General features: G+C 45.4%; 1 protein-coding gene and 1 long non-coding RNA gene across 3 annotated transcripts; both read left to right on the forward strand.

Annotated features, from left to right (window-relative positions):
- The first annotated feature begins 1,813 nt into the window (after positions 1-1,813).
- On the forward strand, positions 1,814-14,392 carry LOC123136875 (uncharacterized). Of its 2 annotated transcripts, XM_044556381.1 has the most exons (14): positions 1,814-2,057; positions 2,224-2,421; positions 2,661-2,745; positions 3,585-3,660; positions 4,129-4,305; positions 4,961-5,066; positions 6,062-6,171; positions 6,275-6,364; positions 6,483-6,563; positions 6,891-7,697; positions 12,866-13,045; positions 13,120-13,408; positions 13,502-13,559; positions 13,636-14,392. In XM_044556381.1, the coding sequence occupies exons 1-11, from the start codon at positions 1,892-1,894 to the stop codon at positions 12,956-12,958; spliced, it is 1,989 nt and encodes a 662-aa protein (XP_044412316.1). In that variant the 5' UTR covers positions 1,814-1,891; the 3' UTR covers positions 12,959-13,045; positions 13,120-13,408; positions 13,502-13,559; positions 13,636-14,392. The 2 variants fall into 2 exon arrangements, with proteins under 2 accessions (XP_044412316.1, XP_044412315.1); XM_044556380.1 differs by having other exon boundaries at positions 13,502-14,392.
- A 4,706-nt stretch (positions 14,393-19,098) lies between these two features.
- Positions 19,099-19,531, forward strand: LOC123134060 (uncharacterized). Its single transcript, XR_006465488.1, has 3 exons — positions 19,099-19,154; positions 19,259-19,384; positions 19,480-19,531. It is a non-coding gene; the product is annotated as an uncharacterized lncRNA (long non-coding RNA).
- Positions 19,532-20,670: the final 1,139 nt, after the last annotated feature.

Below are 20,670 nucleotides of genomic sequence, written 5' to 3' on the forward strand. Positions count from 1 at the left end.
GTGCATGGGATGCTCTTTAGTTCTTTTAAGTTCAGAAAAGACAAAGTTAACTGAATATTTTCTAGTTAAGTTCATTTACATTCCATTTCATTCAAGCTCAGTTAACTGAATCTTTTTCAGTAAAGTTCAGTTACATTTTGGCTATATTGTTCTCCATATCATGATTTGCTGTGTAAACATAAAATTTTCAAATGACAACAAATTGGAAGATTAAACATTGACACTGTAGTCTTCATATTACTTGATAGATCTCTATCCATTACAACCATACAACCAAAATAACATCATGTCTGCTCAATTAAGAACACCTTCAGCTGAGATGCCTACTCATTTATCAACATCTCACTTCTTCATAATTAAGATGAAAGACATCACACAAAGCACCGCAACACTAGCCGTAACAAGCTTTAGCACTAGTAGGGATCTCTCTACCTAATCCAAGAAGCATAGCAACTTGCTGCTTGGTAGCAAGGTTCTTCTCACTAGGGCTATCAAAATTCACTCTGCCTGCAGTGCCTCTTCCAGCCAAGGCCCATTAACTAAGTTTCTTCCTGCCATTGAGTCAGTCCTCTTCCTCTCAAGCTCTTCCCTTCTGTCCTCGACTGCACCTATTGCATCTACAACAACATTACCAACAAGAACTCTAGTTTCAACCAGATGCTGCATATATTCCAGCTCCTAGCGCCAGAAATCACAGGTGACCTACAAGAAAGATACAAGTTAACTGAATCACTTGTTCGTGGGAATTATTTCAGAACAACCAAAGCAATGTAATGTGTGAAAATGACTGAAATAGCTCTGTTAATTGTAAAAGTTCAGTTTAACTTGGAACATAGTGACCATAGAAAATGTGTCCAGGATGACTAAAAAACTTCAGTTAACATGGAAATGTTCAGTTACCTACTAAATCTGCAGTAGCCACTATTAGTCCAGTTAACTAGTAACTAAAATAAAATAATTAATTACTCAAATTCGGTTAACTAGATAACTGATTTCCCCCCAGTAAACTAAGTAACCAGGGCAGATTCATGGCTACTGAGCAGATTCAAGACTTCTAAGCAGATTCATGGCTACTGAACATATATCAGCTAGTAGGGCAGCATCAAACATGAATCGAACAGATCAAGATAGTTTACATTATGGTGGGTGCACTTGTAGAAAACCCAACCATCGTGCTCATCGGTGCTAGAGCGGTAGCACTTGACAGGGTCGCCACAATCGGGGCATCCGACCAATGGCACCTCAATAAAGCGGCTACGCAGACCAGAGCGCAGACTAGAGCAGGAGCTCGCAGATGACATGTTGACGACGCCGTCGGCGAGGGGGCAGTAGATCCAGGCGACGGCAGCACTCCTATGACAGCCAGGCGGCGGCAGCCTAGGCGGTAGTGGCTGCGGCGGCGATGGTGGAGGCGGCGACGGCGACATCGACGGCGATGGGGGATTTCTGGTGACTAGGGTTCGAGAGGGGAGAGGATAGGAGAGCAGTCCGGCCAGGTGTGGCGAGGAGCGGGGGCGGGGGCGGAGGCGGCCAGGTGTTGCTCTTGTTAGTTTAGGAGCAACCTGCGGTCCGACTAGACAGGGGAGAAACGTAAATACATCGATTTTGCAAAAAACACCCCCGAATCGATCGGCCCAGACCAGGTGCTGATGAGTTGGCGATCAATCACGCGTGTGCCAGCGCGTACATACAAGTAACCGTAGATTGGACCGTATATGATCACCTAAGACAAATTCAGTGACTGTATTTTGGGTATTTGAAGTAATAAGAGGATTAAATCGGCGAACGCGAGTACGAGTACCTCCAATGAATTTTTGTCTTTGTTGGTCCAGACCGATTTGCCAAGGGAAAACCCTCCCCGTTATCTTTCTTCCCCCTTTCAACTCCGGCGATGCTCCTCCTCTACTGCCGCCCCTTCCCCTCTCCCTGTCCTCCACTCCGCCGCCTCCTGCGATGCCGCTGCACCTATTCTTCCGCCTCCTCCTCCATTGCTCCGTATCACCAATCCTTCGCCCGTCGCATGGCCCTCGCAGGCATCCACCCCCACCACCGCATTGGTACGCCGCTCCCCGCCGCCTCCACTTGCTACTTCGAATCCAGTGCCCTCTTACGCGTGTGGGGAAGGAAGAAATATAATATAGTATCAATCAGATTACGAGAAGTGCCTTTTTATCTGGTGCTATCTAGGATTCTTACTTACTGCAGATTCCTGTCTTCTTGCAGCGGTTGGGGTATCGGGTGGGCCGGACTCTACGGCGCTGTGCGTGCTGACGGCGGCTTGGAAGAAGGCGGCGGAGGGCAGGTCCGGGAGGAAGTCCGAGGGATTCGTGGAGGGGCTCCTGGGGGTCGTGGTCGACCATGGGCTGCGGCTCGAGAGCGCCGACGAGGCGCAGCTAGTGCGTGACCGGGTGCACGGCATGGGTAAGCTTATGACATGCAACTTCTGTATTACTCCCTCCGTTCCAAAATAGATGACTCAATTTTGTACTAAAGTCAGTATAAAGTTGAGTCATCTATTTTGGAATGGAGGGAGTATTATTTTTGAATAAAAGCTGGTTTACAAGAACTTTGGTAGAGCTGCTGATACTTAGGTGTCTCGGGCTGCATTTGCATAAGACATGAAAGATGATGATTCTTGAGGTGTTACGACTCTGTTGTAGGTGTTATGTGCGAAATTGCCAGATGTGAGTGGCCTAATGGGCGGCCAAACCTAGGGCATCTGCAAGAGGCAGCCCGCGAAATGAGGTATCTGTCTGTCCTGTTTTGCCCGTTATTGATATCAGATTATTTTCACTTGATACAAACTCAGTGTTCATGGCTATTTATATGTTGGAGGCATTGAAATATAGAGTTAGTTTTGGCCAAATTTTCTTTAAGCTCATTCCGCTGTTCTACTTTACCATGTAATGCTTTGTGTTCTTTGTCAGTGATATCCAGATATGAATATATAAGTGTGCTACAGAAGCTCGAGATCAGTAGGATATTCATCACATCAGTGCTGTGGTTATATAAAAGGACCTATGTTGGTCGAGCAATCTTCATAGTTGTGGCTTCTGCTAAGACACAATTGTTTTTCTAATCATTTCAGACGGAAACACATTTTTGGCGTCTGCGAAGACATAGTTGTGGCTCTCTGCTAAGGCACAGTTTTTCCCATTATCATTTCATAGTTGTGATGGAAATTATTGTTGTGTTGGTTGTGGAATATTCACGTATATGTACCTAAGTGTCTGAACATTCTTTGTGGAGTATTTGCCTATATATGTAACTGAATTTTCTTCAGCATCGTTGACATCCAGAACTGTGGTGGCTAAGTAGCTACCTTTGCCTAGGTCACATGTGTCCTCTTGCCAAGAAAGAATTGAAATACTAAAATTTGACATGTTGTACACTGACCACTAAAATATATAAATCTATTAATATACCGCCATGATAAAAATGATACTTGTGTTCTTTGTGGAATATTTGCCTATATGTAAGTGTAGTGTATGTTCTTTCAATTCCGTCTGCCAGTTTGTTCGCAAACACAGAACATCTTAGTCCATTTTGATAAAGCCTGACGCAACTTGTTCTTATAAATTCAGGTACCAAAAACTGTTGGACATTTGTATAAAGCAGCAAATAGGAGTGTTGCTTATTGCACACCACTCTGATGACCAGGTCTGTTAAGATGAAGATGTGTTCATTTTTTTGTTTTAATGGTGAAGATGTCGGCACTCGCAAAGAATTACTTCTATTAAAGAGCATGAAACTAAATGACAGCTGTTGATATATTCAAAGGCGTGCAGTAATTTTCAAGTTTCTCAGCTTATGCTAGTACAAACCCCACTAGAATTCATAAAAAGTGAGTTAGCTTTAGATATGGCGCTATTGTGCATTCATATACCACTCTATCTTGATTTGCCCACTTAGTTGCGAGGGTAAATCTACATGGTCATTTGATTGCATGGATGAATGGTATAAAGTGAAGACATAAAAGCCTTTTAGTTTATTTTTTAGCAATGTTCATTGTGATGCCTGAGTATCAGTTAATCTAATGTATAATTGCATCTTCGATGATCTACTTGTCAATCATTGCCACTGCAGACTATATTTTGTATCTGAATGAATTAAGTCTTCCAATTGCAGGCAGAGCTCTTTGTTCTGAGATTATCTCGCAACAGCAGGGTTCTAGGTCTTGCTGGTACAGCCTTTGTGTCCCAATTGTTTGCACCTAATTTAAAATATGATGGACATAATTTTTGTCGTTATGGCATCCTTCTTGTTCGGCCCATGCTTGACTTTTCAAAAGATGACATGTATAAGGTAAGCTTTTGATAACGTCTCATGCTATTTGGAATCAGTAATTCATTTTAGTCCACAACTTTGTGTAAATGGGCTGAGAAAGGCCCAATCCTATTCTTATTATAGTTAGGGATGACATGGCACTTGAGCAAAATCAGATTTTGATCATATGATCACATTTTGAAATCGATGGGATTATTTTCCATTTGAAGTTTCAATGGAGCTTTTTACATGTCATTGGGCAACATTTACAAGTTTAGATTAGTATTGATCAAACACATGATTAAATTTTAGGTTAAGTAGGGCTTGAAGTGCCATATCATTATGATGATTAGTTGGTAATCAAATATATTTAGGCCTTTATTGACACACTTATACAGATTTAGGAGGTTTAAATGCCAAGTTTACCAACCCAAGTAACATTTTACCAAGCCTTTTATTTTCAGAGTTTCATAGAGTCAGCCTATCTTTACTGAATGGCATTGTTACCCACATTACTAACTATTCTGAAGGAGAAATGATAACTTGATAAAGTTCATATGGACACTAAAGCTTCTTTTATCTGGTTTTGAAAATAAAGCCTTCCATAGAAAAATCTCTATTGATTTGAGCTGTCAGTTGTTTCAAAATGAAAATTTTATGTGCCTTTCACGAATTGGTAAACCGTTCTCCACAGATATGTCAAGGAAGTAATCATTTCTGGGTTGAAGATCCAACAAATAATAGTATGCAGTATGCCAGGAACCGCATTCGAGCATCTTTGAGATGTTTATCCACCGAAGGTTTGCAGTTGCACTTAGCTACCGATATAATTTTTTTATAGTCCTCGTGTGTTGTTTTCATGATCCTCATGTCTTCTGGTTGTTATCAAAATGCTATATGGTGTGAGGAGGATGCTTGTCATCAGGTGCATAGCTCATTTTTGTATCAATCAACTATACTGTTGATTTGGAATATGTATTGGCAAGCATTGGATAGCTGTTTATTGTTTGGCTGAGCATTCATGGTTCCTTACATGTTATGTTAGACATGCTTAATTCCTTGAGTTTTGATAGTGTTTTCACACAATTAACTATGATAAGTGTCATACTTGGTTATTGGGACAAACTTGATCCATTGTCCATTGCCCATCCACAATTGTGTAATTCCCTTGAATAGATGAATAATAATGCTCATCAAATGGAGCTATTTATCTCCTGGAATCAGGATAATTTTCCATGTGATTTATTGGTTTTTAATGTTTCTTGCTTGGGTCTGATTCTATTTCGAACATGAAATCTTAATATTGTATAGTGAAGCATGTTCTGTGTCTTAGTGACACAAAAAATGGAGTCAGTAGGAGGAACACAGTAGTTAAGTTAATCTTACTCGTTTAAGGTGGTTATTCAATCTGTGGTTCAAAAGAGAGCATAATTATGTTTTCATGGTATCTAATTCTCGATAAAGTTGTCTGTGCTAACTAATTCTCCTTCCAAGTCATAATATAGACCGTTAGAGTTGAGCATGATAATTAAGGGAGTGAAATGAGCAGACGGCATTGTCAAATGAGCAGTCGAGCATGCATAATTAATTGCATTATCACCATTCTTACTTTTCTAATTAGAGTTACTTGTGAATTATATGGGAATGGAGACATCGAGTAGAGCTATTAACCAGACACATATGAGGAACATGTTCGAGTTAATCACAATATTTCTACCTACATATTGTGTGCGTGTGTGCGCCGGGGAGGTGGTGTGTTTATATGCATTCATCTGACAAGACCTTTTATCTTCAGGTACCTTTCAGTTAGAACTTCAGAAACTGATATACGCATGCCGGTTGACACGAGCGTGTGTCGACAATGCCTGCAGTATGGCTGTCAAGCAGTCTATCACAATAACGGAGGTCTGCCCTTTCTTCTGTACCTGGATTTGAAGTCTCCTAGTACCATGCTATTATTGAATTTCCTGGACTCTTTTTCCCCTCAAAATTCCTTTATTGTTTGCAGTATGGGTATGCTGTCATTGACCTGGAAAAACTTGATGCGCAAAATGTTGATGATCTTTCTCTTTCACAATATTTAGCTTGTGTATTACAGGTACATTTTAAATTCATCATAGTTTGTTTATAGTAACACATATTGTCAAAAGGTTTTCTGTTAAAGTTTCTCATCAGATTGTTTGTGGGATGGAATATTGATATTTAGTTGTTTCTAGTTTGTTTCACAGAGGCACAGGCCAATCCGTGGCAGATCTGCTCGATTGTTCATGGACTACATCCGTAATACACCTTGCAAGGTTCTTTCTTCTTACCTATTTCAGTGTTATCTCACAAACTTCTAAATGAGCTACATATATTGCTTCCTTACAGTCTCCCTTAAAAAAAGAAGAGTCTCAGCTTGTTATTCTTTAGGTCTATCCTATTGTACCAAAGGATATAATCTAGGGTCCGATATCTTATAATAAAATGAATTATGCAGTAGTAAACAGCACATGTGGATTCTCTTTAGGGAAACATTATTGGGCTCTATATGCATTTATGCCTGTCATGATTAGCTATATTCTTCAGCCTCTAGCATAAGAAGATCTTATTGATTCACCGAGTAATACTTCAATCTCCTGCAGGGTGCCCTTACTGTAGCTGGTTGTTACCTTTGTGCTTTTCCAAAGTCTAAAGGTACAAAAGTACTAGTCTGTTCCTCTGTTGACTCGATGGAGTCATTTTCTGTTGAGATGTCCTACAAGTGTTCCTATGAAGAACAGCCTTCACCAGTACCTGAGATTGATCAGATAGCACGTGAAGCGCGCGTACACTCCAACGAATTTCTACACTGCTCAAGCATATCTTTTGCGAATTATAGTTCTTCTACTGATGTTCTGAATAGAGCAAAGGATCGCAATATAATAGGTGATTTTGTGTTAGAAAAACTCCTTTATCTGCAAACAGAAGAGCATCAGAAATTTTGTGCAACTAAACATAAAAATGAAGAACAATACTTGGAGAAAACAAACTTTCCTGATGTGAAAGTTCTTTTTCTCTGGCCTGGTGAAACATGTCACTTTATGAGCAAGTTCTTGATTACATGGAATGTTTTGGAGGTAGTTTCAAATGGAATATGCTCACAAGACAGTAAAAACCTCCTATGCCAGCATTGTGCAGTGAATCAGGACGGAAGTCTTGCAGTTCGTCACATGTTTGATACCGATTGGTTGTTCCTTGCTGAAGTTTCTAAAATCCGCTCAATTGAAGAGAATCACAATGTCTCAAAAGTTTCCATTAATAAATTGGAGGATGATGGACTCCTGAAGCACTCTAGATATTTACAGTTATCAGCAATGAAAGCTCTGGAGGTCCTGAAATCTATTCCAGCTTCTGCAAGACGAACACTGCCAGTACTGACCAATTCTCAAGGTGACATATTGAGCATACCAGTAAGTGTCCATTCAAATCCCCTTACATGTCTCCCTGCCTGTAATTTCGACTGATTTCATGATATTCTGTTCTAAGAAAAGTTGTCTCATCCATCAATCCTTTGGAGGCCTAGTTCTAGTAAATTACGTATGAACTAATGGGTGGCAAGAGAGACAACCTATCTACCTGCTTCATGGTTATAATAGAGTAGTGGGGTCTTGTACAGTTTGAAACACAGTTGCTCCAAGGAATATTGGCAGCCAGTGATCTGGCGTTCTGGCCTGAAAAAGTACAGTTGGTTTTCAAGTTTTGTGGAACCAGAATAGTTGAATGTTTTGCTTTGGGTATTATTATTTGTTAGAGATTAACATAAAATTACCAGAAGAATTGACCACGTTTCTAAACAAAATCCATTCACTTATCTGCAACATATTATCTTATTCTTGCTTCTATTACCATGCATAAGACTAACAGAAAATTCAGTAGCTCCATGATTCTGGAGGCCAGCAGATAATCCACACACTTGAGGCTTTGGGTGATATTTGTATGTAGCTTTTCTAGAACTTGCTGACATTTTGTGTGATATACTTGTCAGCTCTATGAAATACAAGTATACATTAGATGGTGAAGGCAGCTTTCTTGGCCCTCCGTATCAGCCAGAGATGACAGTAAAAACATGCAAGACAATGAGTTATTTCTAGCAATTATTGCTTGCATTCCTCTTAAATTGTGTGATGATGATTTAATCAGAAAATGTATAACTAGGGGATGGCTGTAACACCCACGATGCGGCTATATCTCCCACGTGTCGAAGCACAGACTTAGAGGCATAACCGCATGGTGGTTTTGTCGCAAGAAGGATCATCTTCACACAATCCCATGTACTGAACAAGAATGGGATAAAGAGAGTTGGCTTACAATCGCCACTTCACACAATACATAATTAAGGTCATACATCATTCAAATACACTCATAGACCGGCTACGGTCAAATCCAAATGAAAAGAAGACAACCCCAAATGCTAGATCCCCGATCGTCCCGACTGGGCTCCGCTACTGATCATCTGGAAACGATACATAGTAACGACCAAGGGCCTCATCAAACTCCCACTTGAGCTCGGTTGCGCCGCTTGCGCTGGTATCCTCGGCACCTGCATCTGTTTTGGTAGAATCTGTGAGCCACGGGGACTCAGCAATCTCACACCCGCGAGATCAAGACTATTTAAGCTCATAGGTAGGAAAAAGGGGTAATATGGTGGAGCTGCGGCAAGCACTAAGCATATATGGTGGCTAACATACGCAAGTGAGAGCGAGAAGAGAAGCAACGCATCGGTCGAGAAGCTAGAAGTGATCAAAAAGTGATCCTGAAACTACTTACGTCAAGCATAACTCAAACCGTGTTCACTTCCCGGACTCCGCCGAGAAGAGACCATCACGGCTACACACACGGTTGATGCATTTTAATGAAGTCAAGTGTCAAGTTATCTACAACCGGATATTAACAAATTCCCATCTGCCTCATAACCGCGGGCACGGCTTTCGAAAGATAAAATTCCTTGTAGGGGTGTCCCAACTTAGCCCATCATAAGCTCTCACGGTCAACGAAGGATAAACCTTCTCCCGGGAAGACCCGATCAGTCTCGGAATCCCGGTTCGCAAGACATTTCGACAATGGTAAAACAAGACCAGCAAGACCACCCGCTGTGCCGACAAATCCCGATAGGAGCTGCATATATCTCGTTCTCAGGGCACACCGGATAAGCTAAACGTACAGGTACCGACGTAATCCAAGTTGCCAAGGAATGGTCCCGCACGGTGCTCTAGTTTGGACCAACACTCGGAGGAGCACTGGCCCGGGGGGGGGGGGGTAAATAAAGATGACCCTTGGGCTCGTGAAAACCCAAGGGAAAAAGGCTTAGGTGGCAAATGGTAAAACCAAGGTTGGGCCTTGCTGGAGGAGTTTTATTCAAAGCGAACTGTCAAGGGGGTCCCATAAATCACCCAACCGTGTAAGGAACGCAAAATCAAGGAACATAACACCGGTATGACGGAAACTAGGGTGGCAAGAGTGGAACAAGTCACCAGGCATAAGGCCGAGCCTTCCATCCTTTACCAAGTATATAAGGTGCATTAAATAAACATGAGATATTGTGATATCCCAAAATATCCATGTTCCGACCAGGAACAAACTTCATCTTCACCTGCAACCAACAACGCTATAAGAGGGGTTGAGCAAAAGCGGTGACATAGCCAAACAACGGTTTGCTAGGACAGGATGGTTAGAGGTTTGACATGGCAATAGGGAGGCATGATAAACAGTGGCAGGTAGAGCTAACATAGCGATAGAGCGAGTACTAGCAAAGCAAAGATAGAAGTGATATCGAAGGTATGGTCATCTTACCTGCAAAGTTCTCAGAGTTGTCGAAGGCTTGATCCTCGTTAGCGTACTCAACAGGTTCCTCGTGCACGTACTCGTCTCCCGGCTCTACCCAAGACAAGAACACAAGCAAAGGAACCACAATAAATCACGGTGCAATGCACAAGCAACATGATGCAATACATGTCATGATATGCGAGATGTGATATACAATGCATATGCGTGCTCCGGGAGGAAAAATGATGAACAAGGCATCAACTTGGCAAACCAAGTATGCCGCTGGAAAGATGAGATGATTTCGATTGAAATCGATATAAGGATCACCGGGAACGGATGCACGGTTTGCAAAAGGCAAGCAAAACAAGAAAGGCATAAAGCTGCGATTAACAGCACGATGCTACTTAGCATGCAACAAGAAACTATGCTACAGCACCCCAACATAAAAACAAAGCATATGGCAGTGATCTACAGGAGATGCTTAACAAAAGAGGAACACTGAGCTACGACTAAATCACACCACAACAGGTTCAAACAAGCATGGCGAAAGTGCAAAAATATCAGGTTGAACATGGCATAAACAGCATCAGGAAGCAATGTTCAGAGCAAGTTATCAACATGCTACAGGAACTTATAATAGCAAAACAAGGCATGACATGGTTCTACTCAAAGCATAGAACAAAAGTCCCTTACTGACCATGAGCCAAAAAGGACCAGAAGAAATGATGGCACCCATGTAAACATAGCAAGTTTCGTTAACAGATTCAGCAAACAGGACGTGGCATTGACAGAATTATGACAGCATCTTCGCGAGCTCGATGCACTCATTACAGAGCATTTCATGATAAACTAAGCATCCATCCATCAAGAAGACATGATATAGAAGCTATACATGGCAAGAACAACATCATAGCATGCAAGGATCAACTACAACAACCTTGGCAAAATTGAATAACATGTAAACAATCTGCCAGGAAACATTTTGTAGCAAAAGTAGAGCACGAAAATGACATGCTAGACTACTCCATAATTTCAAACAGGGGCATGAATGGATAGAGCATAACCATATGTTCAAAACACCCTTACTGAAGTATTTCAAAATATACATGAATCTCTCTGTAGCATCAAGTTTACATGACATAAAAATAACAACAGAACAGGGACTGAAATCAGCAATATCACGTAGCCTAGTTTGCATGCTTGTGCTAGTCACCACATTGATCACAAAAATACATGGTAAGCACCTCTGCAAAGATGGCATGGCATAGATCAAAACACATGTAGGGCTCAAGTACATAGGATGCACACATCAATCATGACAAAAATGACAAAAGTGCATGTTCTGATAAGAATCTGAAACTAACATTATGAAGCACTCTTCCAACAGCATTTCGGGCAACAATATGAGCTAAAATGAAAATGATGCAATGAGATGAAATGATGTACACGTCGAGACGAACAATTCGGTATGCTACACGCCCAAAACGGAGCCACGGGTGCAAAGTTGTGGTGCGATGAACATGCAACAAAATTACTGCCAGAAAAGGGACTTAGACGAATTCGGGGGAGAAGAAGTCAACCTAGAGGTCCAGATCGGATCTGGCTCCGGCTGCACGGAAGCCGAGGCGGCGCCGGAGTTGGCCGGAAGGAGGACGAGGCGGCTCCGGCGAGGGTCGAGGTGGCCGGATCCGGCGGAGGGCGGGGCCGGCGGCGTCGGGCTTCGGGCGGAGGCGGCTGGGCGCGGGCGCCGCGGCCGGGCGCGGGCGGAGGCGAGCTTCGGGCGGAGGCGGCCGGGCGGCGAGCTCCGGGCCGGCGGCAGCGGGCGGCCGAGGCGGGCGGCGGGGACGCGGGCCGCGGGGGCCGGCTGCGGGCTCGGCGGGCCGGGGCGGCGCGCAGTGGCCGGGTGCCACGTGTCGCGCCCTGGTTCGCCGGGCGGCGGCGGCGCGGACGCGTCCGGCTCCGTCCGGACGTGTCCGGCGGCGGGGAGAGGAGCGGGGCTAGGGTTTGCCCGAAAAATTCGGGGATGGGCACATATTTGTAGGTAGAGGAAGTTAGGAGTGTCCAAATGAGGTGTAGTTTTCGCCCACACGATCGTGATCCGACGGCGGAGAGCATGGAAGTGACTTAGATGGGTTATTGGGCTGTTTTGGAGGGGTGTTGGGCTGCAACTCAAAAGAGGCCTTTGCGGTTATGCGGATAACCGTTGGAGTACCAAACGAGCTCCAAATGACCCGAAACTTGACATGCGGTCTACCGGTGCTATGCCAGGGCCACTTGGCAAGGCTCGGTCCATTCCGAGAACGTTCAACACCCGCACACGAAAAGAGACAAGAGGGGTGCACCGGTGCATGTGGGAGTGTCGGATTGCGAAACGGACAACGGGGAAAATGCTCGGATGCATGAGACGAACACGTATGCAAATGAAATGCACATGATGACATGATATGATATGCATGACATGAATAAAATGCAAAACAAAAGACAAAACCCAACCACGGAGGGAATAACATATCACATAGCCGAAAATGGCAAGAGTTGGAGTTACAAAGATGGAAAGTTACATCCAGGGTGTTACAATGGCATCTAGTACAACTGTGGTAATGCTTTCCCTTATTACTCTAAGAGACCATCCATTAGCTAAGGCAGTCGTCTCTCTTTTCCAACTCAGCAAAAATCCTATGTGATATCTCTGGGGAGGGATGACATCAGTCCATTGTACAATCCCTTAGTAATGTTGCAATGGTGCATTCACGGGTCAATTTCGGTCAAAGAAGCTTTACTACTCTTGAGCTAATATTCTTACTTTTTTCATTAGAGTATTGGCTTCCAATGTTGCCCAAGCCTGTCAATCAAAGCATTATTCCATCCAAGAGTACCACTTGGTGGGGGATACACTTCATATTTATGATGGCTCGAGCTTTACTTTTGGCAAAAAAGAGGACTTATCAAGGACATTGAGATATGAGCAACTGCCAGTATTTCAGAAATACTATTGGTAACTTCTCTCACTCGGTCAATCGTGTTTGTGCTTATTTAATTTCAATATATTTTCTTGTCAACCTATTTCAGGTGTTGAATTGCTACTGTCTGAACCTTGGCAACTCTGGGCGTGCTAAATGAATGAATGCACGCCACAGTATTGTGCAGACCGACGGGGAACTTGGACTGCTGTAGAGCATATGCCTGTTCATATTGCAGAGGAAGACCATCTTTTGGCTCAATAGCTGTAACTTATGAACGAGTTGCATCGAGATTAGTGTGCAAGAGCTACAAACATATGCTAGCCAGCTTGAAATTAGGATGGGAATTGTACTAAATGATAATATCCAGTGGCGGTGATGAATCACTACATCTACAGGTGAAGTTGGTCTGATGCGCTTGTATATACTTCTAAATAAAGTTAAATATATTGTCAGGGACTTCCTTATAATTTATCCACTCTTACAAACAGGAGATTTTGTTCAGACACTTGCTGAACGTCAGAATGACAAAAAGACTGTAGTCTGATGGTCGGTTCGTGAATGTGGTTCAGGTTGTTATGGGGCAGCAGCAACTTCAGCTCTAACCTTTGTGGGCTTGTGCTAGGTGATCTGGGATGAAGCCACTCTCAAAGTGCTGAGAATTTATTGGCGATACCACTGAGGAGTCAGTAAGTGACTGAGGAGGTAATTTGGCTTTGCTAACTGGAAGAGGCATATAGGCCAAATCGTCAAAGGTAATTGGAATAGGTTGAAACTACTACTGAGAGAGGCAAGAGTTATCAGTCCGATTCTACTCAACTAAATGTCATGGGTACTAAAACAGCTGCAGTTTTCACCAACAATTGGTACCAATATACTCCCTCCATTCTTAAATATAAGTCTTTTTTAGAGATTTCAATATGAACTACATACGGAGCAAAATGAATGAATCTACACTCTAAAATATGTCTATATACATCCGTATGTAGTTCGCATTGAAATCTCTAAAAGGGCTTGTATTTAGAAATGGAGGGAGTATTTCATATCCTCAGTTTCTCAACAGTGTTAGCGTTACCGTGATCTGTTGTAGTGGGACACTGATGACCTTAGCCCTAATTTAGTCCAAAACAGCTGCAGTTTTCACCAACGATTGGTACCAACAGTGCTAGAACCTGCATCGTGCTTTCCAACATGCAGATCCTTGGTGCGTCTAGATTTTGTACTAATTTTGCATGTTTTGCCTAGCGAGACCCAATCTTGCATCCCTACTTTTAGCCCTCATACATACCTATTGCTACCGAGGCTTGAGAGTTGAGAAGAAAAACTTTATGGAGCAAACATGGGAATTACATCTTTCTATAGAAATCAGTCTTTTCGGAGTTCATATGTTAATTGTGGTGTGGATACAGTTTGCTAATTTATATGATTATTACTCCCTCCGTCCGGAAATACTTGTCTGAGGAATTGATGTATCTAGATGTATTTTAGTTCTAGATACATCCATTTGTATCCATTTCTACGACAAGTATTTCCGGACGGAGGGAGTACTTACTAGGTGCAAGTTGTCACGCTCATCCACCCCTATGGTTGCTGCGAGAATTGTGTTAAAATAGATGTATAAATATGTGTTTAGAAACAAGTAAAACTAGTGAAAAAACAACAACAAATGTAGTAGTGTCATTGGGCTGCATTTTGAAAACAATAACACCTACGAACTATGGGCAAAATGATTTATAAAAAGAGACTTTTGAACTAAACTTCACGTGCAGCCATATTTACCAAAAATGTGAAGCACATATATATCGTCCTTGACCATATAAAAATTAAAGGAAAAGTTAAACTTCTGATGGACATGCATGACCTTATCCCTAAAAAAACACATGAATGACTTGATCAGGTGGCATTATTTGCATCAATATATCAGTAGAAAATTATAACTTATGAATACATGCATGACTTGTTGATGCCACAACATTGGATTGATGTTAGGCAACCGACCCCACCTGGGTCTTTCCTCTTCGCCAAAAGCCGCCTATATACAACGCCTATATTGAATAATAAAGTGAAGAGCCATACCCTACACCTTGTGTACTTTGTGTCTCCCTTATACTTTTCGCATCAACTCCCTCCGTTCCAAAATTTCCAAAATAGATGACTCAACTTTATACTAATTTTAGTATAAAATTAGTATAAAGTTGAGTCATCTATTTTGGAACGAAGGGAGTAATACTCACGGGTTACACCATACACTACCGGAACAAGGCTCTACGCCGACAGCCAAATATATGCCGACGGCTGCCGTCGGCCTAGTCCGAGCTATGCCGACAACTAACTCCTGGCCGTCGGCGTACAATGACCGTCGGGCTATCCGCGTCTACGCCGACAGCATCCGTCGGCATATATAGGCCGTCGGCTTATTCCAGACTACGCCTACAGCTGCCGTCGGCATATATAGGCCGTCGGCATAGATGCGGGCCCGCTGACAACTGTCATCACGGCCGGCTAACGACGTCAAATCTATGCCGACGGCCGTGACGATTGCCGTCGGCATAGATACAGGTGACACGTCACCGATCCAGAGCGCACCGACCAGGAGCTATGCCGACGGCAGCCGTCGGCATAGCCGACACGTCATCGATCCGCGACGCTGTCCATCTGCCCTGGCCGCACCTATGCCGACGGCTTTGCCGTCGGCATAGTTTTTTTTTTCTTTTTTTCTTTCTTTTTTTCCATATAGTATTATTATTATTATTATTATTAAGCATACAATATGTGTTAATAAGCATACCTATAGATTGTGTTAATAAGCATATAGTATGTGTTAATAATCATACATATAGTTTTTTTCTTTTTCTTCACTGTTTTTTATATTATTTTTATTTAACTAACTTACATACAGTATGTGTTAATAAGCATACATACATTATTTTTCGGTTCTGTACAAAGCGTTGTGACCCCCCTCACGAACGGCACGCCAGCCGGCAACTGGAATGGGGAACAGCCGCATCGGGTCTATACGAAGGGGACTTTGCTCCAAGTGTTTATATATATCGGATGACCTACCACAACCAGATGGTGTTATGGCATGTCCGAAGAGGCGGCACGCATCTCCGTGGTGTGGCCCCGTCACGGACGGCGCCGCCGCCGGCACCTGGAGGGGGGGGGGGAATGGACGCGTCTGGTCTACATGGAGTGGATTTAGCTGTGGGTTTGGCCCGGATGTTGCTCCCCAGTGTCCCTCTGGGCCGACCCGACACAACCGGGTGGAGAGATCCACTGGTCAAAGCCCGTCCGTGCAAAGTCAAAGGGCTAGATCCCGTGGTCAACCGCTCCAGGGTTAGGCGGGACGGGGGCCTTGGGGGGTAGCAATGCCACCGGAGCGTCGTACCGGGCCCTCATACATGCGGGGTGGTGTTGTGGCATGTTCGAAGAGGCGGCACGCGTCTCCGGGGTGTGGCCACCGTCACGGACGGCGCCGCCGCCGGCACCTGGAGGGGGGAAACGGACGCGTCGGGTCTACACGGAGTGGATTTAGCTGTGGGTTTGGCCCGGATGTTGCTCCCCGGTGTCCCTCTAGGCCGACTCGATACAACCGGGTGGAGAGGTCCACTGGTCAAAGCCCGTCCGTGGGAAGTCAAAGGGCTAGATCTCATGGTCAAACGCTACAGGGTTAGGCGGGACGGGGGCCCTGGGGGTAGCAATGCCACCGGAGCGTCGTATCAGGCCCTCATGCATGCGGGGTGGTGTTGTGGCATGTCCGAAGAGGCGACACGCGTCTCCGGGGCGTGGCTCGCCTCACGGACGGCCCCGCCGCCGGCACCGGGAGGGGGGAAACGGACGCGTCGGGTCTACATGGAGTGGATGTAGCTGTGGGTTTGGCCCGGATATTGCTCCCGGGTGTCCCTATGGGCCGAACTAACACAACCGGCTGGAGAGGTCCACTCGTCAAAGCCCGTCCGTGGGAAGTCAAAGAGCTAGATCTCGTGGTCAACCGCTCCAGGGTTAGGCAGGACGGGGGCCCTGGGGGGTAGCAATGCTACCGAAGCGTCGTACCGGGCCCTCATACATGCGGGATGGTGTTGTGGCATGTCCGAAGAGGCGACACGCATCTCCGGGGTGTGCCCCCCGTCACGGACGTCGCCGCCGCCGGCACCTGGAGGGGGGAAACTGCCGCGTCGGGTCTACACGGAGTGGATTTAGCTATGGGTTTGACCCGGATGTTGCTCCCCGGTGTGGACGAGCCCACAAGGTTCCCTCCCGACTACGCGAGGATGGCACCTCACAGGGAGGTGGAGGGGGCGGGGGAGGAGACCCTAGAGGAGGAGGGGGTGGGGGGAGAGCCCCTAGAGGACGAGGAGGTGGGGGAGAGGCAACCGGGCCAAAAAACTCCGGGCCGTGTCCGAAATAGGAGGGTCTTCTTCGATGCCCTCCTATGCTGATGCAGCTTCTGAGTCTGAGGAGGAGGAGTATATTCCTGATGTCGAGGAGGAGGAGGGTGAGGAGGAGGAGGCCGAGGAGGAGGAGTCCGAGGAGGAGGAGGAGGGTGGAGGGGAGGTTGACCCCGAGTTGTGGGGTGACTTGCCACCGGGTGCTCCGTAGGGGTGGCTGCGTGGTAATGCCGGAGTACCTACACCACCTTCTATCGAGGTGCACAAGTGGCTCATTGAACCTGCGGGGACAGAGTAAGTGCATCTCAATCATACTTTCAACACATGACAACATTTTTTTATTGTACACATGGCAACCCTTTGATTCTTTTGCAGTAACTGGATCCTTCACGGAAAGGGCCGTAAACCGAACGACCTTCTCACTGTCCTGTTGAAGCAGTTTTGGCCTGGCCTATTCTGCCCGCGGCCAGACAGGGACCCACAGCTGCGTGTTTTGGCCACAAGCTGGGCCCACTACGAGGCTTGCAGCAACGCGGAGTACGGGACGGCCGCTAAGGTCGTGATCACCAAATTTTGGGTAAGTTCCCTTTTGAATCACTTGTCTTTAGTTTCGTTCATAGTTTATCATTGAATCACTCAAATCATGCCTTGTTTGCTTCTGGTTTATGCATGATTGCAGCAACTCTATAGAGTTCTTGATGAGCACAAGGACCAGAGCCGACGTGGTCTTACTTGCGTCTGCAAAGAAGAAAGCTCGTCAGTTGCAGTACGAGGTGCGTTGGGTTGCCGTCTCATAGTACTACCACATCTACCTGCAACAAAAGATGACCAAAACTCAAGCACAGAGGCAAAAAATTACCATGAGCAGGGAGCAGTTCATGATGGTAACTATTACTGACTTTTCATTGTTTCAAGGAGTCAACTATATGTTTCGTGCTCACATGTCATGCTTCTAAAATTTGCATAGGTTGTTCCTCGTTGGTGCTATGGAAGGCATGACGGATGGGCGTGTTTGGTGGATAGGTGGGTCGGTGATGATCCAGAGTTTGTTGCCAAGAGCATCAAGGCCCGGGCTAACCGTGGAAAAGACGGGACACACGGCCAAGTAAACAGGAACCACTGGGGCTTCAAGGCCATGAAGGTATATCTATATGAAAGATGCATTTTGGTTCTTCTTTACCGTCATGTTCTTATGTATGGCTAACTTCTGTTTGACGTTGCAGGAGGACAAGTTGCAAAGGCCGCTCTCAGACATGGAGTCGTGGAAGCTGGCCCGCGAGCGGAGTGATCGAAAGGAGGGCGAGAGCTAGTACTACGGCAACACCGAGAAACACCTGGAGTCTTACACTCAGAACTATCAGAAGTTGCATCCGGATGTTCCCGTTCCTGAGGTCGCCCTGTCTCAGATCGATGACACGGCGGTGGTGGCCATCCAGGGTAAGTCCCATGGCCGGTATCCGTGTTTCGATGGCTTGGTCACTCCGTCGATCTCGTACACACGGCTTCGAGCTACCAACCCGAGCCCGTTAGAGAGTACGGGGCGTTCGCAGCCTCCCTTAGTCCGCCAACGTGCTGTAAGTACTTCCCCTTATCTTCTTTGTCTCTATCTTTCTTAGTTTATTTTCATCACTGCCACTTAGAAACAACCTCAATTTTGTAGGCATATCAGACCTTTCTCGAGCATAGGCATATTGAGGTGAGGGAGTACTTGCAACGAGTGAAGGCAAACGATGATTACAGCCGTCAAGTGATGGCGGTTAGTTTTGCCCTCTTAAACCAAGCTCAAATTTGCACTTTCATTCCTTCTAACTTTGTTGATCACGGCTTGTTTCTAAGTGGACTTGTTTAACTAACATCCAGGCTATGTTGGCGTCTTGGACTAACCGCACGGAGCCACCACAAGTTGGACCCCCACCACCACCTGCGGGAGACGCCCCACACATTCCCACGTTCGAGGAATGGCTGGCACTAGGCGGTGATACTCCGGTTAGTAAATTTGCCTAACTAATGACAAACTAGTTCTCGTTCATTCAACACTATCATGTCATATTTACCGTTAGAATCTTCTTTCAAACATGTAGGGGACCGGTGGCTCGACTCCTGCTCCGTCGACCCCAGTCACTTCGATCTGGCAGAGTGATGGTGGTCGCGGTGGCGGTTTTGGCGGAGGAGGACTTGGCGGTGGCGGTTTTGGCGGAGGTGGACTTGGTGGTGGTTTTGGCGGAGGTGGACTCGATGGTGGTGGTGGTTTTGGAGGAGGTGGACTCGGTGGTGGGGGTGGTTTTGGAGGAGGTGGACTCGGTGGTGCTTGATGTCGATGATGATTCAGTGTATGCGGCCGTTGTGCCATGTCTTTCATGTTTCAACTTTTATGATGTTTCATGTCTTGCACTACTCTTATGTTCGTGGACTTTCGCCGGTGATGATCTTTAGATGATGAACTTGACTATGTTTAAATGATGTTGATGAACTGTCATATTTCATATTATTCTGTTTTGAAATGTTGTCAAATGAATTGGAAAAGAGAAAAGAGGGAATATATAAAAAAAATATGCCTACGGCAAAGCCGTCGGCATAGATACGCTCAGGAGCCACCAGGAGGCGACACGTGGCAGGGCTATGCCTACGGCCAAGCCGTCGGCATAGATTTATATCTATGCCAACGGCTTTGCCGTAGGCATAGCCATGCCACCAGGTTACACCAGGAGGCGACACGTGGCAGGGCTATGCCTACGGCAAAGCCGTCGACATAGATTTAACCTATGCCGACGGCTTTGCCGTAGGCATAGCCCTACCACGTGTCGCCTCCTGACCCGCCAGCAGTTTGACGGCGCCGTCCGTTGCCGTTAGACGGAAAACTACGCCGACGGCTAAACTATGTCGACGGCTGCGCCAGGGCCGTCGGCATACCCCCCTATGCCGACGGCATTATTATGCCGACGGTCTGACAGGAGTACGCTGACGTAATCTAGACTGACGGCTCTATGCCGACGGCTGCCGTCGGCATAGATCTATGCCGACGGCCTAGGGGCCTATGCCGACGGCCCGTGGCCGTAGGCATAGACCGCGAGTCCGGTAGTGATAGTCTCAACATGTTATTTGCACAAAGTTCTGCCAATACGTGAGACGATGAGGAGACGACTTTGACGCCAAAAACCTCTCTTGGTGGGACGATCATCTACACTATGCCGACTATGTTTGCAACAACAAACCAATCTGCATTGAACTTTTGGTTTTCTTTTGTCCTTTCGGTACTTTTTTTTACTTGTGTT

Source organism: Triticum aestivum, chromosome 6B, assembly GCF_018294505.1.
Source record: "Triticum aestivum cultivar Chinese Spring chromosome 6B, IWGSC CS RefSeq v2.1, whole genome shotgun sequence".
NCBI classification, from domain to species: domain Eukaryota; kingdom Viridiplantae; phylum Streptophyta; class Magnoliopsida; order Poales; family Poaceae; genus Triticum; species Triticum aestivum.